This window comes from Macaca nemestrina, chromosome 16 (genome assembly GCF_043159975.1).
Source record: "Macaca nemestrina isolate mMacNem1 chromosome 16, mMacNem.hap1, whole genome shotgun sequence".
NCBI classification, from domain to species: Eukaryota; Metazoa; Chordata; class Mammalia; order Primates; family Cercopithecidae; genus Macaca; species Macaca nemestrina.
The window spans coordinates 12,293,118-12,319,618 of record NC_092140.1 but is presented as its reverse complement, the minus strand read 5'-3'; the positions used below and the strand labels follow the sequence as shown (position 1 = coordinate 12,319,618).

The window sequence follows — 26,501 nt, the reverse complement described above, 5'->3', positions numbered from 1 at the left end:
TACAGACATGATCTGATTTTTATGTTTTTATCACATCAAACAATTGGTGTAATAAATCTTTGTAACTAAATTTTTGGACTCAAATAATGGTTTTCTTATTTGATATTTCATCATTGTTTAAATTTCCCAGAAGCAGGCTCTGAGATGAATATTTGTGTGCAATTAATTTTAAAACAAGTGCTCCCAGGGCAGACTGACATGGAAGTAGAAGGAGGATAGGAGGTAGAAAAGAGAACTGTTCAGTCTTATGCACAAGACCCACAGGGACTGGAACTTAGCATGATTATGTTTGAGGATTCTCAGTTAAAACTTACACCCCAGAGTTGTCTATACCTAAGGCAGACTTGCAGTTTTTCACCCAACAGTCATTAGTTAATGGCTTTAGGAAGGTAAGTAGGGAGGGCGGAATAAAAATAAACATTTAGGCACTTCTACTCTGCATCTGTTGACAAAGTGGCTCCGATAGTCTGAGGGCAGTGACCTGAAGTTCTACAGGAGCTGGCACATCCCACCTACACCAACAGAAGTTGTGAATCTCAGGGGACCTGGATAAGGCAGCAGCCATGTCTGCTACCTATGGCAGGTGCCTTCAAGATGCTGAGAAAATACAGCCAACACATATAAGGCAGTTACAGTGCAATGCAAGAATTAATTAACTAGTTGTCATTAGTTAATGACACTTCACACTCAACATAAATTGAGACTGTGAAGATTAACCATATGCGCTGAATGACACTGATCAGACATTGAACTAAATAGGTCTTTAAAAATGTGAAAGATATAAGTACATGGAGAAGTAAGGGCATTTCAAGTAGATGCAAAAGCAAGATTTCTGAGGATCAAGAAACAAGTGTTGAGATGGAATTAGGAGTACACAAGGTTTGCTGGGAAAAGGAAGAAGCAAGATTGGGCAGGGGGAGCCATCAGACTTCTGTGCTGACCTCACATTGCCTCTGTGCCAGCCCTATGGGAGGCCCTTGATCCATGATTGCCCTAAGAGGATACTACGTTTGGCTCAAATGGCTGGACCCTCAGATCACTGCTTTGTACAGTCAGAGACAGACCATCCTGAGAGTAGTGTGACCTTGACTCAAACCTGTCTTTGGAGGGGTGAACAGCTGGTGGCTTTCAGTCTACCCTACTCCTCCCAGCTGGTTAACAAGTATTTTTCTGAAGGGAATTCTACGCTATATAGCTTTATTTTTGTTCTCTTAGCTAAGTGCAAAATGTCAGAAATTATGTGAATGCTTGTGAGACAATATTATAGACTATTTGTAATGGAATAGAAACCACCTTGGTAATCATAAGAAATATTACAGATTGTGAGAAATATTCCTTGCGTCTGTCCTGCTTGTGTGTATTTCTCATCGTCTTGCACACCTGGTGTCAGTCTTGATAGCACTTAATAGATGCACACTGAATTTCTTTTGAAAGAATAACTGAATGAGTCTAGGCACGTACTTGTTGCTATGGGAAGGGTATGGGGATGATCCAGTGTTCCAGCTGAATCAAAGAAAACTGAGTTACCTGAGAACACGTGGCAGGTGGCAGGGAAGGAGAAAGAAGTAATTGAAGTGGAAAACAGATGGGTGCAGAATAAATTTTACCATCTTTATTCTTCGAACTAAGGCTAATTCCGTTCCAAAAGAAGCAATTGACTGTAAGCATAATGCATTCTCTATAATATACTAGCATGATTATCTTGGTTTGTATGCCTGACTTTTGCGAGCATCATGTTTCCACCTCATGAAGTTGTTGTATGAAGAGTTAAACAAGATAAAATATCACATCTTGTTTTTTCCAAGAGGCAATTATTTTGTTCACATTTTTGACAGATTTGAAATTGGATCAATAGCAATGAATGGCATTTTACGATCTCTGTTGGTAAGTCATGATGATGTACAAACATCCAAAGCTCTGACTTTGAAATCTGCAAAAGTGGTGTCAGGAACTTGCAAGAAAATTCCGAGACAGTAGCCGAGCAAGTGAGTGTGTTGAGTATGAGTGGGCCATGGTGACTCAATTGAGTTCAGAAAACTTCTAGAAGTTGGAATAAAAAATTGGCCAGCTATAGAAATATACAGAGAACTCAGCACCAAAGGGATTTGGCTTCTTTTATAGTTTGTTTTAAGTAAAACTGCATCACCTGCACTTAAGGACAATATATCATCAGAGGATGAAAAACACAGTCATACGATTCCAAGTTGAAAAGTGACTAGTTGGAATCTCCAAAGGAGTTTTAGGAAAATCTCAATTAATTTATTTCACCTGCGTTTTTCTTTTTATTTCTGTATAATATACCAGTATAATGATGTTTTGGTAAACAAGGGACCCAAATGATGGGGATCCCATTAAGGTTATAAAATCATATTTTTACGTTTCTTTTCTATGTTTACATACATTTAGATATACATATACTTACTATTGTGTTACAGTTGTCTCCGGGATTCAGTACAGTAACATCCCATACAGATTTGCAGCCTGGAGGAAATAGGCTACACCATACAGCCCAGGTGCATAGTAGGCTATCAGGGTGTGTCTAAGTACACTCTGTGATGCTCACATAGTGATGAAATTGCCTAGTGATGCATGTCTCTGAGCCGACTCTGTTGTTAAGCAATGCAGAACTGTAATAGGGAGATATGAAAAAAATATACTTCTAAATAAGCCTAAAAGGTCTCTTTCAATAAATACAAAGTTAAAATCTGATAAGAACACGTGTCATAGTTTAGTTAGGCACATTTTTTTTCTTTTACAGTGGTACATAAAATGATGAAAAATCTCTCAATGGATGATTATATTTGATAAATATGGCATGGAAAGTAATTGATATATCATAAGTTCTCAATGAAAGTGAATGGACTTGTTTTTTTTATTAGTTGTTACTTACCAATCTTGAATAACTTAGGTAAGTCATTATAAAGAATTCTTTAAAATAACAAACACAATGAAAATAAAAATATAGAAGATAAACCATCCAATTATTATCTTCTTGTTCCATAATATAGATTTCTCATTAACGGAAAGAAGTATATGCTCTTTTTTTCTGCTTTTACATCTAATCAATTATAAATAGACCTAGCAAGACAGTTAATTTAAAACATGACAATTAAAAAACAATGAACTGCATTTTTTCCCATTGTATTAAACAGTCTTTCAGTACATCTGGACACTTCTAAGAATATTTAGGTTTTCAAGAACCGTTTAATGTGAAGCTTCATTTGACTCCACAATGCCAAACTGATTTAGGAGCTAAAGTAACTAAAGGAACAAGTTGCTTGACCATTTCAACTAGAGCTTGAAAGGCAAGTGTAATTTATTGTATTGCCTGGTCAAAAGGAAAGCAGAAGGTGATAGGAGAAGTGGTAATTGACTGGGCTACCTACAGAGGAGGTAACAAGTTGCTGGCTTTATCATTCAATACTTTTCTCACTCAAGCTACTCTATTCTTTTTTTTTTTTTTTGTGACTGGTCTTATTACCCCTCCCTTTTTTCTTAAAGAAATTTAATTCATATCTTGCTCTTAGTAATTTATCTAGATTGTTATATCAAATAAAAATATCTATGACTAAATATCATTTTCTGTTTACGAAAATGAAAAAGTTTTGTGTGCAATTTTCATCACAATAAGGCAATGTTTATGGCCAAAGAAATTACACCAAAATCCATATAATGTCAGTTTTGTAAGTTGAATATTATTACAGGAAAATGCTTAGGCTCTCATATGGGCTTTCATACTGTGATTATTATTCCCGTAACACGTTTTAGTGTCTTACACAGTTTAGGACAGAGTCTCTTGACCCTGGCACTGGCACACAACCTCATGAGCATCTCTCTTCACCTATGGAACCTGTATAGAGTTCATGGCCTGTGGTTCCCGAGCGTCGCCCTAGTGAACCACTGTGTAGTAGGAAAGGTATTGGCACAGAGTTCAGATCAAAATACACATGAATGAAATATATTTTTAACTTGTGGAAACTTATGCTATATAAAATAGCTCTACATGAATGCCTATTTACAGAAGACTCATACTAGTTTTCGTCATTTCCAACTCTAATATGTATGTAGGATATATATAATATATGTTTATTAATCTGTTGTATATAATATATAAACAAAGCACCAATCCTATTGACACTATTCTACAAGATAAGGAAGGAGGGAATCCTCCCTAAATCATTCTATGAAGCTAGCATCACACTAATACCAAAACCAGGAAAGGACATGACAAAAAAAGAAAACTACAGACCAATATCCCTGATGAACATAGATGCAAAAATACTTAACAAAATACTAGCTAACTGAATCCAATAGCGTATCAAAAAGATGATCTGCCATGGTCAAGTGGGTTTCATACCAGGGATGCAGGGATGATTTAACATACACAAGTCAATAAATGTGATATACCACATAAAATTATAAACAAATATCACATCATCATCTCAATACATGCAAAAAAAAAAGCACTTGACAAAATCCAGCATCTTTTTATGATTAAAGCTCTCAGCAAAATCGGCATACAAGGGACATGCTTTAATGTAATAAAAGCCATCTATGACAAACCCACAGCCAACATAATAATGGGGAAAAGTTGAAAGCATTCCCTCTAAGAACTGGAAAAAGACAAGGATGGTCACCTTCACCACTCCTCTTCAACAGAGTACTGGAAGTCCTAGCCCGAGCAATCAGCCAAGAGAAAAAAATAAATTGTACCCAAATCAGTAAAGAGGAAGTCAAAGTGTCACTGTTTGCTGATGATACTGTTGTATACCTAGAAAACCCTAAAGACTCCTCCTAAAAGCTCCTAGAACTTATAAATGAATTCAGCAAAGTTTCAGGATGCAAAATTAATGTAAACAAATCAGTAGCTCTGCTATATACCAACAGCGACCAAGCTAAGAATCAAATCAAGAACTCAACCCCGTTTACAATAGCTGTAAAATAAAAATGAAAATAAAGAAATAAAAACCTTAGGAATATTACCTAACCAAGAAGGTCAATGACCTCTACAAGGAAAACTACAAAACACTGCTGAAATAAATCATAGATGACACAAACAAATGGAAACACATCCCATGCTCATGGATGGGTAGAATCAATATTGAGAAATTGATCATACTGCCAAAAGCAATCTACAAATTCAATGAAATTCCCATCAAAATGCTACCATCATTCTTCACAGAACTACAAAAAAAAAAATCCTAAAATTCATATGCAACTAAAAAAGAGCCCACACAACCAAAGCAAGAGAATAAATCTAGAGACATCATATTACCTGATTTCAAACTCTACTATAAGGCCATAGTCACCAAACAGCATGGTACTGGCATAAAAATAGGCACACAGACTAATGGAATAGAATAGAAATAAACCCAAATACTTACAGCCAACTGCCAATGGAACAGAATAAAAATAAACCCAAATACTTACAGCCAACTGATCTTCAACAAAGCAAACAAAAACGTAAAGCAGGAAAGGACACCCTATTCAACAAATTGTGCTGGGATAATTGGCAAGTCACATGGAGGAGAATGAAGCTGGATCCTCATCTCTCACCTTATATAAAAATCAACTCAAGATGGATCAAGGACTTAAATTTAAGACCTGAAAGTATAAAAATTCTAGAAGATAACATCAGAAAAACCCTTCTAGAGATTGGCTTAGGCAAACATTTAATGACCAAGAACCCCAAAGCAAATGGAACAAAAACAAAGATAAATAGGTGGGACTTAATTAAACTAAAGAGGTTTTACATGGTAAAAGGAACAGTCAGCAGAATAAACAGACAACCCACAGAGTGAGAGAAAAATCTTCACAATCTCTGACAAAGGACAAATACCCAGAATCTACAAGGATCTCAAACAAATCAGCAAGAAAAAAACAAACAATCCCATCAAAACTGGGCTAAGGTCATTAGTAGACAATTCTCAAAAGAAGATATGCAAATGGCCAGCCAACATATGAAAAAATGCTCAACATCACTAATGATCAGGAAAATGCAAATCAAAACCACAATGTAATACCACCTTCCTTTCACAAGAATGACCACAATAAAAATTCGTAGATGTTGGCATGGATGCTGTGAACAAGGAACACTTTTACACTGCTGGTGGGAATGTAAACTAGTACAACCAATATGGAAAACAGTGTGGAGATTCCTTAAAGAACTAAAAGTAGAACTATCATTTGATCCAGCAATCCCACTACTAGGTATCTACCCAGAGGAAAAGAAGTCATTATAAGAAAAAGATACTTGCACGTACATGCTTATAGCAGCACAATTTGCAATTGCAAAAATATGGAACCAGCTCAAACACCCATCAATCAATGAGTGGATAATGAAACTATGATACACACACACACACACACACACACAATGGAATGCTACTTAGCTGTAAAAAGGAATGAATTAATGGCATATGCAGCAACCTGGATGGGAGAGCATTATTCTAAGTGAAGTAACCCAGGAAGGAAAAACCAAACATCGTATGTTCTCACTCATAAGTTGGGGGCTAAGATATGAGGATGCAAAGGCATAAGAATGATACAATAAACTTTGGGAACTTGGGGTGAAAGAGTAGGAATGGGGTGAGGGATAAAACGCTACAAACTGGGTTCTGTGTGTACTGCTTGGGTGATGGGTACGCCAAAATCTCACAAATCACCATTAAAGAACTTACTCATGTAACCAAATACCACCTGTTCCCCAAAAACCTATTAAAATAAAAATTTTAAAATATATATAATATATATTTTATATAATGTATTTTATATATGTAATATATATTTAATATTACATAAAATATTTTGTCTTATGTTATATATTAAAATATATATAAAACATATATAAAACCTACATACATATTAGAGTTGAAAATGAAATATTTATATAATTTATATATAAATTATATAAATATATAAAACATGCACATATGTATATATGCATAAGTTTGTATATGTGTATATAATGTGTGTGTGCACACATGTGTACATATGTGTGTGTATGTGTATCTGTTCTTCATCTATTACTAGAAGACAGTGTGGACAAATACATAGTAAAAATATAATCACAGAAGTTCAGCATTAGAGAAAACTGGTACTCCCTTCAAGCATGCCATTGTGGAAACTGGAATTTAGCGGGTTAAGAAACCTGGCCAAGGCCGTCAGCTATTGGATGACAAAGCCAGCAGCAGAATTCATCTCTGAACAGTTAAGTCTCCATGCCACTTGTGTACCTAGTTATATCCTCCTGCTTATTAACAGCTCAATACCACTTTAAGAATTAAAAGTCTATTCATTGGCATAAAATAATATTTATGTGATAAATTTCTTTTCCCCTAAAGTCAATGAAAATGACTCCTAGATTTTTTTCTTAAAATTTCCTTCTAGCATCAACTAGAACTGCAGAAATATTCAGAAGAGTGAAAGAATATTTCTCATCCCAGAGACTCCTAATATTTCCAGGTGTTTTTGCTATGTGGGAGGGAAAAAAGCCCTCTGGTTCTGTGCTAACATCTGGAAAAGTTGTTAACTATACACCTTTTTTTTTTTTTTCTAATTCCACAGATCTGGCTCAGCTGAGAAGCTCTTTTTCTTGGAAATGCAAACTTATTTTTATTGCTGCCTGGGAATATTTAGCCTTCCTGAAAATTTTGGTGTGCCTTTTACTATTTGAAAACCTGGGCCGGGCGCGGTGGCTCAAGCCTGTAATCCCAGCACTTTGGGAGGCCGAGACGGGCGGATCACGAGGTCAGGGGATCGAGACCATCCTGGCTAACACAATGAAACCCCGTCTCCACTAAAAAAAAATACAAAAAAATTAGCCGGGCGTGGTGGCGGCGCCTGTAGTCCCAGCTACTCGGGAGGCTGAGGCAGGAGAATGGCGGGAACCCGGGAGGCGGAGCTTGCAGTGAGCCGAGATCGCGCCACTGCACTCCAGCCTGGGCGACAGCGAGACTCCGCCTCAAAAAAAAAAAAAAAAAAAAAACAACAAAAACCTGGAAGGTGCCTTTGAGTGAAAATATTATTCAAGTAGGTTTTGAGTGAAATTGAGATTTTTTTTTAAACTTCACATTTGACTGTGAGTGATTGTAACAATTAGTGCTGCACATATATGGCGAGTTCAGTAGGTGCTGTTTATTATCTAACTGTAGATTGACTTTCTTGATGTTTTTCATGATAGAATTTTATTTGATTTTTATATTTTAATTGCCTAAATTCATCTCATTACCGTACGTTGATTTTTTCCTTCCATTAAGCTTGAAATACTCTCATTTAGTTCAAAAGGTTGAGTTTAATCAAAATGTATCAAAATTTTAAAACCATTTATTTACTTACTTATTTTGTAATTCATTCTCTCAGCAAATACTTGTTGAGGCTTTACTCTGTGCAAGATACTGGAGTTACAGCAAAGAACAAGAGAGATATGGTCCCTGCTCTCATGGAACTTACGTTGAAATCGGGGAGTAGTAGATTATTCACAAGTAGATAAAGAAATGGAAACAATAATATTAGATCCTTGTAAGTACTATCACTAAAATAAAATGGGATAAAGGGTGCTTGACAAGGGAGTGGCTTTAGACAGCACAATCGGGGATCAGTCTGCTCTTTAAGAAGGTGGCATTCGAAGAGAAGCCACTCAGCACGTGACCTGGGGAAGAGGGATCCTTGCAAAGGAGGCACTGAGGCAAAGAACAAGCTTAGGATGTTCTAGAAACATGTGAGAAACAGAAAGGCTCTGAATGGTTGGAGAGGAGTGAGTAAGGGGAACAGTAATGAGAGATGAGGTTAGACAGGCTGACAGAGCCACATGGCACAAGGCTTTGTAGGATTTGGGAAGTAAGTGATCAACAGAAATTTATGGAGCAATGTAATAGTGGGAGGAAGAATCAGTGAAAGAGAGTGAGGGGAGAGGGAAGGAAGGAAGGAATGAAGGAAGGGAGATATTGTTTAAAGATACAAATGCTGATTTTGCAGAGAAATTACAAGTACCTAGAACTGAATTGAACAAGAATATTCTGCCATTTCCAAGGATAGTCATGGTCAGAGCATGGCATACCTTGGTCTGAGTTTATATAGGTAATACAATAGGTGAGGGGGCAGCTGGAAAACAGAAGCAAGTTCACAAAAAGAGAAACACACATTTGAATCTGCTTTAACCAGTACTAGCTGTATTCGTGGTTATTTTGAATTGCTTCAACATGTGTATAATGTGTGGTATGTGTGCATACATTGATCCTTATTGGTATCATACTTTAGATGTGCTTTATCAGTGTAATGAATATTAGAATCCATTTTTAATTGGTGGGATGTATGTTGTTGAAGATAAGGGGTTGGCTTGGAGTGATGCTCTTGCATAAATAAAATGTTAAAACCAGCCAGCCCATCAGTTACACCAGCTTTGAGGTACATGAGGTCTGGAGGCCATGGGTTCTGGTTATATTCACTAAAGACCTTGACCACAAGAGATTTGCCAATCCTGTGGGTGGTAAAAATGCCACTGAATATGCTTCAGAAGATTCAGAGGGAAGCTTCTATACAAAGCTCAGGTTGGTATATCAGAAGACAGAGGGGTAGGGATATTACTTTTCCAGATAGGCTGTGTGACCACTCTTGCGTGTTTGCTGATAAATGCCTACGTGTTTGCTGATAAATGCCTACGTGTTTGGCTATTTCAGGTCTGAGGCTCGCTTTCTTTGTGATAAATACCTAATAGTTTGTGGGGCAGAAACTTACAGCTCTCCTTTGTCCCTCTGTTGGGAACCACCTGACACTGCTGATGTTATCAAAAATCCTTCTGAATGACCAAACCAGTTTGTGTTGGTCAACTAAGTCAGTGTCCAAAAAAAAAAAAAAAAAAAAAAAAAGCAAACAAGTGAACAACAGGGCTTGGTATGATCATTTAAGATCTTCTAGTCCTGGAGAGATCTTTATCCACACCCACATTTTGATTGACAGTAAGAACTGCTGTCATGTTGGTTCACATTTACATTTCTGCAGTCTCAGACCAGTCCTTGGAGAAGCTTGAAGGAGGTCAAACTGTCATATTCTCCCGAATAATCTGCTGGAGAAGTTATAAGAATAATGCCTAATATCTCACAATTCAGCTTGCTTTTAAAGCTTGGCATCACTTTAAAGTAAAAGAAAAGAGAGATTATATCCAGACAAGCCATAATTAAAGGAAGGGTTTAGCCTAGAAGGAGCTTTGATCTCCAATGATGAATAGAAGTGTATGACTAGAAATGAAGCAACAAAGACTGGATTTACCAAGATTTCCAGTCATTTCCTACTAAAATCTTGAGGAAATTTATCATCTTACGCTTGCATTTCAACCCCTGAAATGGAAGAGTCATGGGAATGCTTTATGTAGTGGGGGTGTTTGCACAATGAGTTTATTAATTGATGCATGTAGACAAGAGACTGTTGGGTGATGCTAGGAAGAAGACCCCAGCACCCTCAGAGAAGAGGTGGGGGTAGTGCCCTGCCCGTGCAGAGTGGACTTCACTGAATAGAAATTCATGCCCTAGGAACTGGATCATCCCTCATCACTCCGTGGCCTTGGTACACATATGAATTTCATTATTTTTAAAGGAATATGATCCTTGAAAACAGTTTTAAAAGCCAAATGATGCACTACTAATAGACTTATGTAGGAATCCCCTGTCCCATCCTCCTACCTCCTCCAGTGTGGCTACCCTGAGGCAAGAACATTCAACTTCTCTACCCTGAATCAATTGCAGTGCCATTCTCCCCAGTGGCATTTACCTCCATGTTTCTAAGTATGTGTTTGTGCTGCTTGTAGTTGATTTGTGGTAGAGAAGACTTTAGCTCTCTCATATTACCATTCCATTTCCTCTGTACCCCTGCTTCCCAATTTGGTGATATTACCCATTTTCTATTTGCTTGGTTGTCTATGTACATATGGTTCGTTTTCCTCTTAATCCAGTACTTCTACTTGTCAAATTTATCAGGTGAGATCTGGTAGGTCCGTTTTCTGTTTTCTTGAAGATCTGCCTTCTAAAGCCGCACATTGTTATACAGCGGTCAAGACTAGTTGTTCTGCAACATAGAACGTGCCTTTGAAATTCCCCTTAACTTCATTATTTGTTCTTATCTTCATTTTTCTTCCAAGTTTTATCTGAATTCCTGTATCTCCTGTCTTTCCTTTCTTGATTTTTTGACCTGAGACTAGTGAATCAGATCTTCTATCAGCTTCCCAGGAAGAGTGCCAGCATGAAACATTTTTAAAAACCAATATATCGGAAAGTATTTTAATTAGCCTGTATGTTGGAAATAGAACTATGGTCTGAAAATCACCATCATTCTGAATTTTTAAAAAATTGCTTCCAATGTTACTATTAAAACATCCAATACCACTCTAGTTCTTGGTTCTCTGTATGTGATCATTTATTCTCGTTTGGAAAGTTAAAAAAAAAAATTACTTTCCTATCATTCTGAAATTTCCCCAAGATGTTCCTTGGTTTCCATCCTTTTCATTCATCTTTTTACCTGTTAAATGAGACTATACAATATGGAAACTCATGGTCTTCAGTTTGGGGAAATTTTCTTGAATTTTTCTTCAATAATTTTATCCCCTTTATTATTTTTCCTATTCCCTTTCCAGAACTCCTATCAGTTAGACGTCGAATCTCATAAATCAGTCATTTAATTTTTTAGTCTTTATTTGTATCTCTGTTTTGGCTTTCATTTTTAGGAAACTTTTCCTCCTTTATTTTTCAACCCTTTTAGTGGCTTCTTTTCAGCTAATTTATAATTCACTTTTTGGGCACTTCATTCGTTTTTGATTGTCCTATTCTTACAGCTGCACATTTTTGCAAGCCCAGATCTTCTCAGATCTCTGAGAAGAGGGATTATACTTTCTTACTTAAGTTGCTTCCTGTTGCCTTCATCATCGATGTCATCTGAGTTTCTTTCATTTGTGCGTTTTTTTTTTAGTTGCTTGTTTCTTTTGACTTGCACCTTTTATTTTGGAGGGGCTCCTTGAAGTTCTGGTGCCTAGTAATCCTTAGTGATCTTTTTATGAAAAGTGTGGTTTTGAAAGTAAGAGTGTAAGTTCACAGTATGTTAGTAGGACCTATTGAGGGTGAGCTCCATCATAGCTTTTTTTTTTTTTTTTACGAAAGCCTCAAATATTCACATTCACATCCATTGTTTGTTTACATATATATGTTCAGTTTTCTAAAAACTAACAGTTTAATCAATAGCCCCTGAGGGAAATAAGACTGGTATAGGCCAAGTAAGAAGACGGGGTGAGAATCACTGTTCAGATGGTTCAGTTTCACTTAATTCCTGTTTTATTTCATACTGCCTTCTGCTGTGTCCAGTATTCCTGAGTCTATAGCCTGGGGTCTCAATGGAGTTAGTAAAGAGGTAACTTCCTATCTGAAAGATCATAGGTGAAGATCTGAGGTCAAATTTCTCCTCTAAAAGTATTTGTACAAATCTTCTTGTTAACCTCACACCCTCACACATCTTATCGCTTTCAGTTTTTGAGTTTTTGAGTCTTTTCTGCATTGTTGAAAGAAGCACAATGATGGAGCTGTCCAGCTCTACAGTTTCCAAATATAAGAGGCTTAATGATGTCAATACTGTTGGAGGAAGAGATTAGGGAACTGTCTCGAATCTGAGTGATCAGCCTCCGGGAAGCCTGTCCTCTTATGCACAGGGAAAGTCTCAGTGAGAGGGGCAGCTGTGAGTTATCAGCAGTTACTAGTGTCATCAGCTAGATGGATGGGTGCATGGGCCCCGGAGAGGTGATCTGGGAGGAACCACAACATCTACTAGGGAGACAGTCAGAGTCCAAACACAAAGCATCCTATATGAACTCAGAGAGTATTTGGGCTTTATACTATGAATGGAGAGTTACTAAAATATTTTCAACAGGGAATGGATGTGATGAAATTTGCATGCTAGAAAGATGTCCGAGGGAGCAGGATAAATGTAGACACAAAAAGATAAGAATAAATGCAGAGAGAACAGTTGGGAGGCTATAGCAATAGTGTACAAGATACAATATGAAGATCTGAAATAAATACATTGAAGTGGAAGGCTAGGTTACTAGGAGGTGGGCTCAATGTGATTCAGGGATTTACCAGAAAATCCAGATGAATTGTAGACAGGTACCAAAGGTAACTCTCACAATTGTGTCTACAGGGATTAAGTTAAAATGATATAATTAACAAAAATTGGGAATATAGGAAAAGGATCTGGTGTCATATAGATTCAAGTTGAATCCACAGTCATCTCAGGGGATACCTAAGGCCAAAATGTCATCTGACAACTGATCCAGAATCCACTATATCACCTGCATCTTTTGTTGACTCATAAATGTATTATTCGTGTTGTATATCATTTAGTTAATTTATTTTTGCCATAAATATATATCAAGAATGTAATATATATTGGGCACTATTTTAGATAATGGCAAAAAAAGTGGTAGCCTATTTACATGGTAAACTAAGAATAGCAAAGCAACTGATGGGATCTTTCAAAATATTTTTCTGGGCAAAATGAAGAAATAAGTTCATATCAGACAACTCAGTACACTTGTAAGTGGTTGGATGGCCTATTCAATATGTGCTAAGAGGCTAATATTGTCTTAAAGGTTGTATCTAAACTTGGTCCTCAGCCTAATTTTTTTTCAAATATCTTGTTAATTATTTGAATAAAGGTACAGAATGTGTGTTCATCATATTTACTTTTGAGAGGGTGAAATAAATATAACACAAGTAACCATAGTTATTTTTACTGACTGGATAAAAGAACTAAGTTTAGATGAAAAATAATAAATCAATTTGTGTTTGGGGAAAAATACACTTATAAAAGCACACAACTGGGACAGCGTGGCATTCAAAAAAGCGAATATGACCTTCAGTTTTATTGGTAGAAATATAGCATATGAAACAAGAATACTGAAAGTACTGATCTATTCCACATCCATTAGGCCACTAAATGGTTTCAATTGTATACATCATACTTTCCAAAAGGCATCCATCCCAGAAAAAGCAAAATCAGAAAATCAGGGCATTGAAAGCTTAAAGTTATAATACATAAGGAAGAGGTGAAGGCAATGAAAATATTTATCTTTAAGAAGTGTAGAATTGTTTGGGTGTAGAATTGTTTGGGGGTAATATAGACTGGGGAATATACTATTACATCATTGAATATTTGATTCAAGGCTTGTGGCTAGAATATTATTTTAAATGTCTTTTTAGAGTAGACCCAGAACCAAGGGGTGAAACCTTCAAAGCAATTCTCAGAAAAGAATGTGGTCCTCTTAATTTTTTTTTTTTTTTTTTTTTTTTTTTACCATGGCCACCTAATTACTTGGCAAATATACGGTATGTTATCAACAAATTTAGTTTTGAACTAGACAACCTTTAAAAAATACCTTGAATGCTGAAATTCTCTGATTGTGTAACCTGAGGACTGAAGGACTACATTCAAGGACTAGGGTGTTTTCAATCTTTTTGAGTTCAGTTCCAGATGCACCGGGTCCTTTCGGGCACCATTCATTATGCATCCAACCCACTGCTGTGTCCCCAGCCAGCAGAAGTGAGAAACTCAGGACCTTTCTTGGCACATGTGTGTCCTTGAGGTTCTGAAAACTGGGAAAATGGAAGGAGTAGGTGTTTCCAAGGCATTCAATACTTCGGTTTAAAAAAAAAAAAAAAGAATGCTAAAAGGCATAAATTTAAAGTTAACCTTTCATTTTGACAGACTTTCTGTGGATCCAAGACTTTCGGCTGAGTCACCAAGTCAGCCACAATATAACTGTTTCAACTGACTAGGAATATTATTTCTGAGTCACAGTAATGTAATGATCTGAACATTTACATTTTCTCAGTCACCTAGTACATACTAACTTCACTTCAAAGCTGAATAATATATTAAAGATAATATTGTTCATTGAATACTACACTGTATGAAAATACTGCAGGTTAAAAATCACTTAAATTCATTAAAAATGTTCAACTATCCAAGTCCCTATTTCATAACAAATTTTCCCTCAGAAAATATGCAAGGAGTAAACAATACATGACTCATTTATTAAAGCTTCCATGTTTTTATTGCAAATTCCTAGTCAGGCTTTGGAATAGATACTTCCCTTCTATAATTACCAAATTCTCTGAGTCACTAGGTTTCTAGATGTTGACAGGAAAGCCTGTTCCTATGTCCTTGTACTATCACATGTGGGCAGGATAAAATGTAACTCTAGAATTTGTACTAAAGGTGGGTGGAAGTTCCACTCTTAGATCCAGGCACCCTCAGGCTCAGCCCTGAGCCCTGTGATTTACAGTCTTCTCAAGCTATTATTATGTAAAAATAGATATCTTGGCATATTATTCAAATGCACTCTGTGATCCCTTAGAGCTGGGCTTGGGGCCTGAGAACTTGCATTTCCACAAGTTCTCAAATGATGCTGATGTTGCTGGTCCATGGACCACACTTTAACAACAACTGACTTAGTAATTCCCATTCTGTCTCTCTTTTAGACAGACCCTTCCCCCACAGGTTGTAGTTCTTGTGACTTAGGGAACCTGCCAACTCAGAACCTGTGTCCTTTTTTTCTAAGCCACACTTTGGGTATCCAAGACCCCAGAATTACTGGTCCAGACATCCTCCCAAAACTGTGCATACCTGTCCCCAGTCTGTCCTTGCCATAGAAGACTCCACCAGTGTGTACACACCTGTATCTAAGGGTGGGCAGAAAATCAGCTATTTGAAATAAGTTAAGTTGTGTGGGTAGGGGTTGGGGGGTAGGGGGACACACAGATGTGCCCCATGCAAAACCTCCCCTGTTACAGGGTGGAGAATGGAGTAGAAACAGAAAATAAATGGACTATGATTAGAGGACCTTCATTGTTTTCTTGCTCCAGCAGGCAAGTGTAGTGTTGGTCTTGCCCTTATACCTACTTATGTAAATGACAGGGAGAAATCCCATCCTGTTATGACTCATCCCTGATTTTAAGGATCTGGGACCACAGGTGGTTCTTGAATAGTTCTATTTCATGAGGAAGCATTGCATCTATAGTGCTCTTCTTAGGGTGAATGAAAAATGTTTTCCTCCTTCCATATAACCCTCTACACACTTTTCTCAGATGACCACAAATGTAGGGGATAGTGTATGTGCTTTGGATTTCAGCTGAAATACAACTAACTTCCTGTATGAATTTGAGCAAGTCAGTTGACCTTTTTGCCCTCAGTTTCTTTATCTTTAAAATGGGAGTAAGAACGCCTCCCTGCTCTCTTCCATCTCCTCCTTATTTCCACCCAATTTAATTTGATGCCATTTTCAGTTTTGTGTTCAAATGCTACCATCTTTGATTAGATCACGTGCCTGTATCTCATCTGGAAGTAACTTCTCATTGCACTTGCAACCGTTTGTCCTTGTTTTTGTGGTTTTGTTTTGATTAATGTCTTTATAGCTCATTGGACTCTGAGAGAGCAGGGATTATGTCTGCTTAGTTCCCTGTTACATTCATTCTATCTTGCACAAAACTTGGCACCTGCTAGATGCTAAATCCCCATTTGCTAATGCACAAATAAATGTGTGATTATTGTCATAATTAGAGAACACATACTAAATGACTGGCACATAATAGGTGCTTAGTAAATGACACCGATTGTTTCTCAGTGCAATTTATGCTATAAATATTTAATTTTCTTTTCTCATATTTGACATATGGGGAGAATGGGGTGAATTTGAGACAACTACAATTTAAACTGTCCAAGTCAAGAAAAAAATGTGGTGTGATAAGCTACTAGCCTCAACAGCTGGAAGCATGACACACTTTTTAAAGACTAAAGAAATGAAATATCCAGTTTAAATCAAAGGATAATAAAGGCAAGAAAATGTTGTATTTGCCAGATTTCCTTGCTCTTGCCCCAGCCCAACCTCTAAAGAGTGCATCTTCTTTAAAAGCGTGTGGTGAAACTAATTCCCTACCCAAGTGTTCACACCAGAGTCACTGGTCTCACCCTTCTTCTTCACAACTCAGTGGTTATTTTAAAGGTCTCTTTAATATTGGCCAGTCCAAATATTCTCTTGTCAAATATTTCTGGGGCCTGTACTTGAAGAAAGAAATGATTTTCTCAAATCTGTGAACAGGACACTTTTTTTAATGTCAAAATAAACCATCTGCTTGTACAACTGTTTCTAATTACTTCCCTGCCTAGACTCTCCACTGAGGGGTTTGGCACCAGCACCCCGCCCAGAGCAGTGCCGCTGCCCAAATCCTCGCAGGCAGCTCATCAACGCAATTGCAACTCCGGCTGGAGTCCCGGACCTGCAAGCCTAGGTGTCCGTGGGTCCGTCTGCCCGGCCATCTGCTGGTGGCATCTCTCCCTCCTGCCGCCTCCCTTGGTGAACCCCACCTTGCAGAAGTGCAGCTCGCCCAGAGCAGCCCAGGAGCTCAGCATGCATCCCCCAGGCTTCAGGAACTTCTTGCTGCTGGCGTCCTCCCTTCTCTTTGCTGGATTGTCAGCTGTTCCTCAAAGCTTCTCGCCATCTCTGAGGTAAGTTTGGTTTGTTATTCTTCAGTAGAGACCTGCCCTGCTTATGTGGCAGGGCTCAAGCTTGCAGGATGGCTGCCCTAAGCCAAGAGTTGTTATTAAATTGGACACGGGATAAACTGTTTTCAACCTGTTCCATTCCCTCTCCTTATACCTACACTGTGCATTGCCTCATGTCTGTCCTTTTGCTTTTCCTTTGGAAAAATGCAATCAGTGAATAAAAATATAATTTATACTCCTGCAAATATATATCAGGAGGAATTTCTGCCACGAGTTAAAATTCTATGTGTACCCGTATCTTCTCACAATCTATAAAGCAGAATGATCTCTGTTTCCCAACAGCAGCAACAGGTCTATATTACATTTTGTATCACATTCGGAAAGAGACGGAGGCACATTGCAATAGTGAAACTAAACTTTTTAAAAGTAGAGTTCCTAAAGACTGCTTAATGCAAATTATGCCCGATGCTATCATAACATGTCTAATTCTTTCTATATATTCACCTCTTCTCTTCCATAATATAACTACCCATTGGCCGTCAGATAGCAGTGGGACATTTTTTAAAGGAAAACTGAAAAGTCAGCTGAGTGCCATACCTTGGATTACTTTGTATTTAATCTAAATGTGCACATGAGATTCAGTGACAAACTACCAAAGAGCAGGGCAGATCACCTCTGTTCACCTGGAGAAAGGACCTGTGTCCGGGGGGCAGGTAACCGCCTTACACGTTTTGGGCCCTGGTCATTTCTCTGGTGGGTGGTACCTGCTTGCTTGGGAAAATATAGCCCTTCCAGGCAGCGCTTGGACCGCAGAGAGATGTGGGCCTCAGACTTCCTGTTCTTGGGGTTGTGCGTCTGCACCTGGAGGAGACACGGGGGAGGAAACGTGGGTTCGGGGCAGGGGGCGGTGTCCGCGTCTGACCCCGCCTGCCGGTTGCTTGTTGCCCGCGCAGGAGCTGGCCGGGCGCCGCCTGCAGGCTGTCCCGGGCCGAGTCGGAGCGCCGCTGCCGCGCACCTGGGCAGCCTCCGGGGGCCGCGCTGTGCCACGGCCGGGGCCGCTGCGACTGCGGCGTCTGCATCTGCCATGTGACTGAGCCGGGCATGTTCTTCGGGCCCCTGTGTGAATGCCACGAATGGGTGTGCGAGACCTACGACGGGAGCACCTGTGCAGGTAAGGGGGCGACGCTGTCTCCTCCTTCGGGAGGTAGGAACTCCTCTTCTGGGATTTCTGCCACTCCCTAGAAGAGTGAAGGGTGGGGACACGCCTCCTTTCACATAAGCACCAATTAAGTTACCGCACTTGTCACACTTTGGCTAGTTAATTCTGCCATCATTTATCACAATACTTTTATCCCCCAGGCTCCGAACTTGAAGTAATATTTTAAAAATTCATTCACTTAACTATATATTTTATTGTAATTATATATTTTATTGTAATTATGATTTTTTTAAGATGGGGTCTTACTATGTTGCCCAGGCTGGTCCCCAACTCCTGGGCTCAAGCCATCCTCCCTCCCGGGCTTCCCAAAGTGTTGGGATTACAGGCGTGAGCCATTGCACCTGGCCGTCATTTGCTTAATTCTAAAATCTCACTTGCCTCTCAAGTTCCTCATTACAGACTAAATTCCCCAATGTCCTCACAAATAGAGTTATTTTACTGGGTTCTCCTATCCCTATCAAGAATGTTAATCATAATATTTGTAGATCTTAGGCCTGTATTTTATTTTACATAGGAAACAGTGGGAGGGGGAATGTATTATTTTCCTCCATTCTAGGGAGGCAGGTTTTGCCTTTGAAGCCTGATTAGCCCTCTCATCATTAGAATATAGTTCACAGGCAGGAGTGCGTATCAGAAAATGATAATAAGGAAAAAAATAAACAGGCACGTATTTACTTAGAAGCGACTGTTTCTGCATTGTTCTAGCTGCTTGAATTTTTGAGTTGCAATGAAACTTGGTATTTTTTAAGGGTGGAGTGAAAATACATTCATTTTCCTTGCACATTTTTAAGGAGTGATTCAGGTTCTGATATTGGAAAGGGTCAAAAAATTCCTTCCCAGAGAACACCCTTAACCTCTTCACCTGTTTCAGATAAATGTGTCATTTTACTTAAGGCCAAGAGCTTCAATTAGTGCCTTGTGAGTGACACAGAACTCCATTAGTGAAAGCACAACACAATGCATTCCAGACAGGGTTTGGCAAATTTGTAGGAGAAACTAGCCACTTATTTTACCCTCAGTGTAGCTAAGACTAATAAGTCAGCCAACACTAACATAGAAAGATCAAGAATGAGTTTATAGCAAAATAGTTTTTTCTTGGAACCTGGGCCCAGTAGTGTGTAAGTTAGGTTACTTAACATGCAGGCTGCTTGGCAATGCAAAAATAGTCATAGAAGAAATTTGGAGGGGCGCAGGTGCATCTACTTTGTTTGTTTTCCCTGTGAAGGCTGTGAATCAACCCTTTAAAAATACTGGATGCTGGGTGGGGTGGCTCACGCCTGTAATCCCAGCACTTTGGGAGGCCAAAGCAGGCGAATCACTTGAGGTCAGGAGTTGAAGACCAGCCTCGCCAACATGGTGAAACCCAGTCTCTACTAAAAATACAAAAATTAGCCAGGTGTGGTGGCCTGTGCCTGTAATTCCAGCTACTTGGGAGGCTGAGGCAGGAGAATTGCTTGAACCTGGGAGGCGGAGGTTGCAGAGAGCCAAGATCATGCCACTGCACTTTAGCCGGGGTGACAGAGATTGAGAATTCATCTCAATAAATAATAAAATGAAAATATTGAACACCACAACTTGTTATTTAACTTTGTAGCCCTACAAGCTGCAGTATTATTAAGGGTAGCCCTTTGGAATGAAAGCTAAGTTATCGCCTAATATTTTATTCCGAATTTGACTGTTACTTGGCTTCTCTGACTTATGGCCTCTGGCAAACCCTCTTCAATATCATGAATTTTGAACAAATTTTCCAGGGCATTTTCTCTTGTTTTATTACAGACGTAAGAGGTAAGATGCAGCCTTTAACTGGGGAGAGTTCTGAGTACCATCAGATTCACTTTCTCTGTTGAAGAACCTAGGCTGGTGCTTTTCTCCCCAAAACTATGCAGAAGGAATGCTGTGGTAGACAGCGTTCTTTTTCCCCTCCCATAGAAAATGATTTGTTGTTTACTCATAGCATCTTAGTCACTGCATTCCTTCCTTCCTGATACAAAATGCAGGACTGAGTTAAGCATGGTTTTGTTTGGTTATGCATGCACTTCTATAGAAGATGAAATGCTTCTCTTTAAGACTGAATGGAATAACGAAGTTCATTTTCTATTCTCATCTTGCTGACTGATGCCCATCAAGGCCTACTCTACAGGGCCTTGAGCAGAATCTGTCCTCGCAAATGCCCTGACCACGTTTGTGAGGCCCATGTGAAGATCCCTACAAGTAGCACACAGGGCTGCCTTGCGAGCTCATCAATGTATTCCGTGCCTCAAATTTAGCTTCTCAGTTTTATTTTTAAGAAATAGTTCCAATTTTATCACTGTAATATGGAAACATAGCAGGTTTTCTATGTTTATGTGCACCTGTGCACACCTCCATGAAATTTCCTGTAGGTGCTTTCCAGAAATAGAGTAACTTCCAGAGACCTCTCCGACTTCTAAGAAGAAAACAAAATCCTTCTCTCATAGTACTATATCATGGAGTGATTAAAAGTATGGGCTCTGGGCTGGGTGTGGTGGTTCATGCCTGTAATCCCAGCACTTTGGGAGGCCGAGCTGGGTGGATCACCTGAGGTCAGGATTCAAGACTAGCCTGGCTGACGTGGTGTGAAACCCCATCCCTACTAAAAAACACAAAAATTAGCCAGGCTTGGTGGCATATGCCTGTAATCCCAGCTACTCAGAAGGCTGAGGCAGGAGAATTGCTTGAATCTGGGAGGCACAGGTGGTGGTGAGCTGAGATTGCGCCACTGCATTCCAGCCTGAGCAACAAGAGTGAAACTCTGTCTCTAAACAAATAAAAATAAACTTGGCTGGGCGAGGTGGCTTACACCTATAATCCCAACATTTTGGGAGGCCGAGGTGGGTGGATCACTTGAGGTCAGGAGTTCGAGACCAGCCTGGCCAACATGGTGAAACCCATCCCTACTAAAAATACAAAAAAATTAGCTGGGAATGGTGGCACGTGCCTGTAATCCCAGCTACTCGGAAGGCTGAGGCAGGAGAATCCAGGAGGTGGGGGTTGCTGTGAGCTGAGATCATGCCATTGCACTCTAGCCTAGGCAACAAGAATGAAACACTGTCTCGAAAAGAAAAAGAAAAAAGAAAAAGTGTGGACTCTGGGAGAAAATTTCTAGGATTCAAATCCTAGTCCTACTACTCAATAGCTGCATGAACACACCAGAGCCTATCATGGGGAAGGGGGAGGGGGGAGGGGGGAGGGGTTGCATTGGGAGTTATATCTGATGTAAATGACGAGTTGATGGGTGCTGACGAGTTGATGGGTGCAGCACAGCAACATGGCACAAGTATACATATGTAACAAACCTGCACGTTATGCACATGTACCCTAGAACTTAAAGCATAATAATAATAAAAACTAAATAAAAAAAAATAGCTGCATGAACTTGGACAGTTACTTAAACATTCTCACCTTGATTTCTTCATCTGTAAAATGGGAATAACAGTACCTACCTTACAGTACTCTTGTAAGGTTTAACATACGTAAAATACTTAGACTAGCATCTGACACAAAGTAAGTGCTCAGTACATATTAAAATGTATATATACATTACATATTATTACAGTGACGCATAACTGGTGGGCTAGTATGGATGGAAGGACGGGTGGATGGAGGTGACAGATGGATAGATAGCTGGCCTGGTGTTTGTCGGGCATTTAATACAGTGAGAGCAATTTAGTTCTCTTCATGTAGTCTGGGCTTGTTATTGATTCAAGGCCCAAAAGGTCAAGTAAGGATAATTATTTTGGCCCAGCCTCAGGGCAGCTGTATTAGATACACTATGCCCTTTTAAAGTTAAGTCCATTGGGATTATTATACTGTGAATCATAAGAAACGTACTTATTATAGTTGGTGCTGGTTGAAAGTGATTAGGCTCTCGCCATTAGAAGTCTATTTCTTCCATTGTCCACTTGTTCGTGGCACATGCATCTTCCTCAGACTATTATAGCACAAAGATCCAGGCAAGTGAGTGTTCCTATGGATGTGATGGTCTATTAAAGGGTAAAATAATTTTGGTAGAATGGTGAAGCCCTGTCTCTACTAAAAATGCAAAAATTAGCTGGGTGTAGTGGTGTGCGCCTTGTAGTCTCAGCTACTCGGGAAGCTGAGGCAGGAGAATTGCTTGAACCCAGGAGGCAGAGGTTGCAGTGAGCCAAGACTGTGCCACTGCACTGCAGCCTGGGTGACAGAGCGACACTCCATTGCGGGAAAAAAAAAAAAAGAAAAAAGAAAAAAGAAAAGAAAAGAGAAAAAAAGAATGGCAAAATGTTTGATTGCATAGAAAGAAACTTTCAGTTGATATTTCCAAAGCATTCCTGGTTGCCCCCATGACCAGCTGTAATGACACTTAAATAATATATTGTTTTCTTAGAAATCTTTTGAAATTGCTGTTGAAATACATCACCAAAAAAGTTTCGGTTTTAGTAATTTAGGAAGAGCTAATATAATTCAATGTAGCAACACTTGTGAAGCACTGCATATTTTCTAGGCTCTCTCCTGTTGAAGGGAGTATAAAGATGAGGGATAGAAGGCAGCTGACCATTGAGTAGGGAGACAAAGAGAAATACCAGATATCTATAATACAATGCAAGATATCATTTGTACAAATTTTTGTGAGGGCTCCATTGAGCCAGGGGTTATATATTATGGTTAAAAGTTCTTGAGAAAGAGGTAGCATTTGACATAAGCACTTAAGTACTGGGAGATTTTTTAATCCAAAAAGTGAACTGTTGGAATTCTGAGCAAGGAAAATCTTAAGCAAAGGTGTAGAAGCAGAAAAACATGTGGATGTTTGGGAAATAGTGAAGGCTACAAGGGTTGGCTTGGCTGGATCTTAGAGCTGTAAGGAAAGTAATAATAGATAGGTTGAGAATTACAGTTGATCATATTGTAGAGAGTTTGTTCTTGATTAAACAGCATATAAGAGCTATTAAGAGTTCAAATATGGGAGCGATCATTAGTGCTCTGATTCATGGAAAGAAATACAGTCATTCCTTGGTATCTGCTGGGGCTTGGTTCCAGGGAGCCTCCTCCACCAGTGGATACCAAAGATGTTCCAGCCTCTGATATAAAATGGTGTAGTATTTGCATGTAACCTATACACATCCTCCAGTAACCTTTAAATCATCTCTTGATTACATCTAATACCTCATGCAATGTAAATGCTATGTAAATAGTTATATTATATATACAACTATTATATATTAGTTGTATTATTTTGTGCTACACTGTTATTTTTTTCTGAGTATTTTTAATCTGCCAATGAGGAGCCCGCAGATATGGAGGGCTGACTGTATGGTGCCCCAAAGCATGGCAAGTTAAAGTAGAGAACCAATGGGGAGGAACTCCATGGGAGAGACAATAAGAACAGAATTATTATTATTATTTTTAAAGACCATTTAAAAGTAGAATCAATATGAATTAGTGCCCAAGGGTGAGTAAGATGAATTAAAACTCATGCTGGGTTTTTAAGCCTGCTAGATTGGAAGTATGATGGAACTGATGGAATCAAGAAATCACAGGAAAGAATCAGATAACCAAATCCATGACTTATAGTTCTTTTAAGTGGAATTGATAGAAAATGAAAAATTAATGCTAGCAGAAAGAGATTTCTATTTCATTGACCAGCACATTTGGAGCAGGATGGGAATCTTGTCTGAATTGTTAACGTGGGCTAACTTGCTTGTACTGTTAACCTTGAGCCAGTTTTTTAATTTACCTGATATTTAGTGCCTTTTTCTGCAACAGTATCCTTATGGATATGAAGAACTTTATATTCTTGGTGACACTGAGCATGATATATATATATATGTATAAATTTATTTAATATTCATATCTTTTATACACTTATACATTTATTCAGACTATAAGCCATCCTTAGCTGGATGTGGTGGCTCACACCTATAATTCCAGCACTTTGGGAGGCTGAGGTAGGTGGGATCGCTTGAGCTCAGGAGTTTGAGACCAGCCTGGGAAACATGGTGAAACCCTGTCTCTACAAAAGATACAAATATTAGCTGGGCATGGTGCATGCCTGAAGTTCCAGCTACTAGGGAAGCTGAGAGGGGAGGGTGGCTTGAGCCCAGGAGGCAAAGGTTGCAGTGAGACATGATCATACCACTGCACTCCAGCCTGGGCAAGAGAGGGAGGTGCTGTTTTAAATGAATAAATAAAAAATAAAAATAAAAAAATAAATATAAGCCATTCTTATAAACATTGATTTTTATGTGTAAATATTGATTTTTATGTGTAAACATTAACAATATAACACAATTAAAATAATTAGAATACATTGAAACATTTTTAATATGTAAAAATTAGGAATTTTTTTCTTGAAGATATTTGACTTTTACACTGTGAAGTAAGTAGTATGGGAATTATATGTGGTTTTTCATGAGAACTGGACTTCCTGGCTCTTGAGGCTGTCTGAGGACTGTTTGACTTGCCTTTCCCTTCCAATTGCATTTTTCTTAGGTTGTTGAACGATTTCCCTCCGAGACTACTTGTGGATTCACTCGGGGTTTTTCTTCACTAGTCTTTTTCTATTTTTCATCTTCTCTCCCTTCCTTCAGTCCTCATCCTGACTTCCTTGCCCACTCCTTTACCTCCATCTAGCCCACCTTGGATTTACCACCCCTTCTCTTTCACAAAATATCCCCTCCTTGTCTCTGAGTCAGAGGCACCAAGCACATAAGAACATTATCTGCCTAAATCCCCTTCACCAGTAAATAAATGTCTTGAACAGACAGACTGGCTTTCACATTGCGTCTTTCCTGTGTTTTCCTCATGGTCTTCACACCACTGGTAGTTTTTGGAAACACATTCAGGAGTTCTCCACCATTAGCTCACCTACTTCATGTAGCCATTTTTCAGGAGCTCTGCTTTCTTACATTCATCTGTGTTGGATAAATGCATATCGTCTTAGCCCAAGTGACATATAAAAGTTAAATGTTTTCATTCTAAAAGAAAGTGCAAATGTGCACAGCAATTTTCCTCAGTTGCTCTATCTGGACAAGGCTCTGCAGTTCTACCATAATATCTTAGTCTGTTTTGCGTTGCTGTAAAAGAATCCCTGAGACTGGGTAGGTTGTAAAGGAAAGAGGTTTATTTGGCTTACAGTTCTGCAGGCTGTACGAGCATGGCCCCAGCATGTGCTAGGCTTCTGGTGAGGCCTCAGGAAGCCTTTACTTACGGAAAGTGAGGTGGGACTGGCATGTCACATGGTAAGAGAAGGAGCAAGAGATAGAGGGAGGGGCACCACATTCTTTTAAACAATCAGCTCTCCTGTGAACAAATCGAGAACTCACTCATTACCTTGGGGAGGGCACCAAGCCGTTCATGAGGCATCCGCCCCCATAACCCAAACACCTCCCACGTGATTCTACCTACAGGATTGGGGATCACATTTCAACATAAGATTTGGTGGGGACACACATCCAAACTCTATCACACAGAGACAGATATACTTTGCCCTGGACTAGGTCATCCCTGCACCTTGATGATCTAGAGGAACATATTTATAGCATTGTGGTATTGAGATAAAATAGTATAAATGTGGGAAGTTCAGGAGTTATTTTCTGTGTAAAGTTTCCCCAGAATGAGAAAGGAACATATGGAAACAAATTTATTTGTATTACAAATTTTAAATTTGCAAAACATAAACCTCCCTCATAAGGTTCTCAGAGTCTTCAATATATTTTGAAATACGATGCTAAAACTGACATCCCATGTTCTTGAT

The 26,501-nt window shown here is 38.9% G+C and overlaps 1 protein-coding gene across 2 annotated transcripts in view; it reads left to right on the top strand.

Annotated features, from left to right (window-relative positions):
* LOC105469845 (integrin subunit beta like 1) overlaps nt 1–26,501 on the top strand; it is a 269,680-nt gene that overhangs the window by 9,933 nt on the left and 233,246 nt on the right. Inside the window, exons 2-3 of one of the 2 annotated variants that reach the window (XM_011721388.2) lie at nt 17,200–17,538; nt 18,489–18,706. In XM_011721388.2, coding sequence (XP_011719690.2) covers nt 17,441–17,538; nt 18,489–18,706 — 316 coding nt within the window. In that variant the 5' untranslated portion in view covers nt 17,200–17,440. Of the gene's footprint in view, nt 1–17,197; nt 17,539–18,488; nt 18,707–26,501 lie in introns of those variants that run through there. The other variant, XM_024789134.2, reaches the window with a different exon arrangement.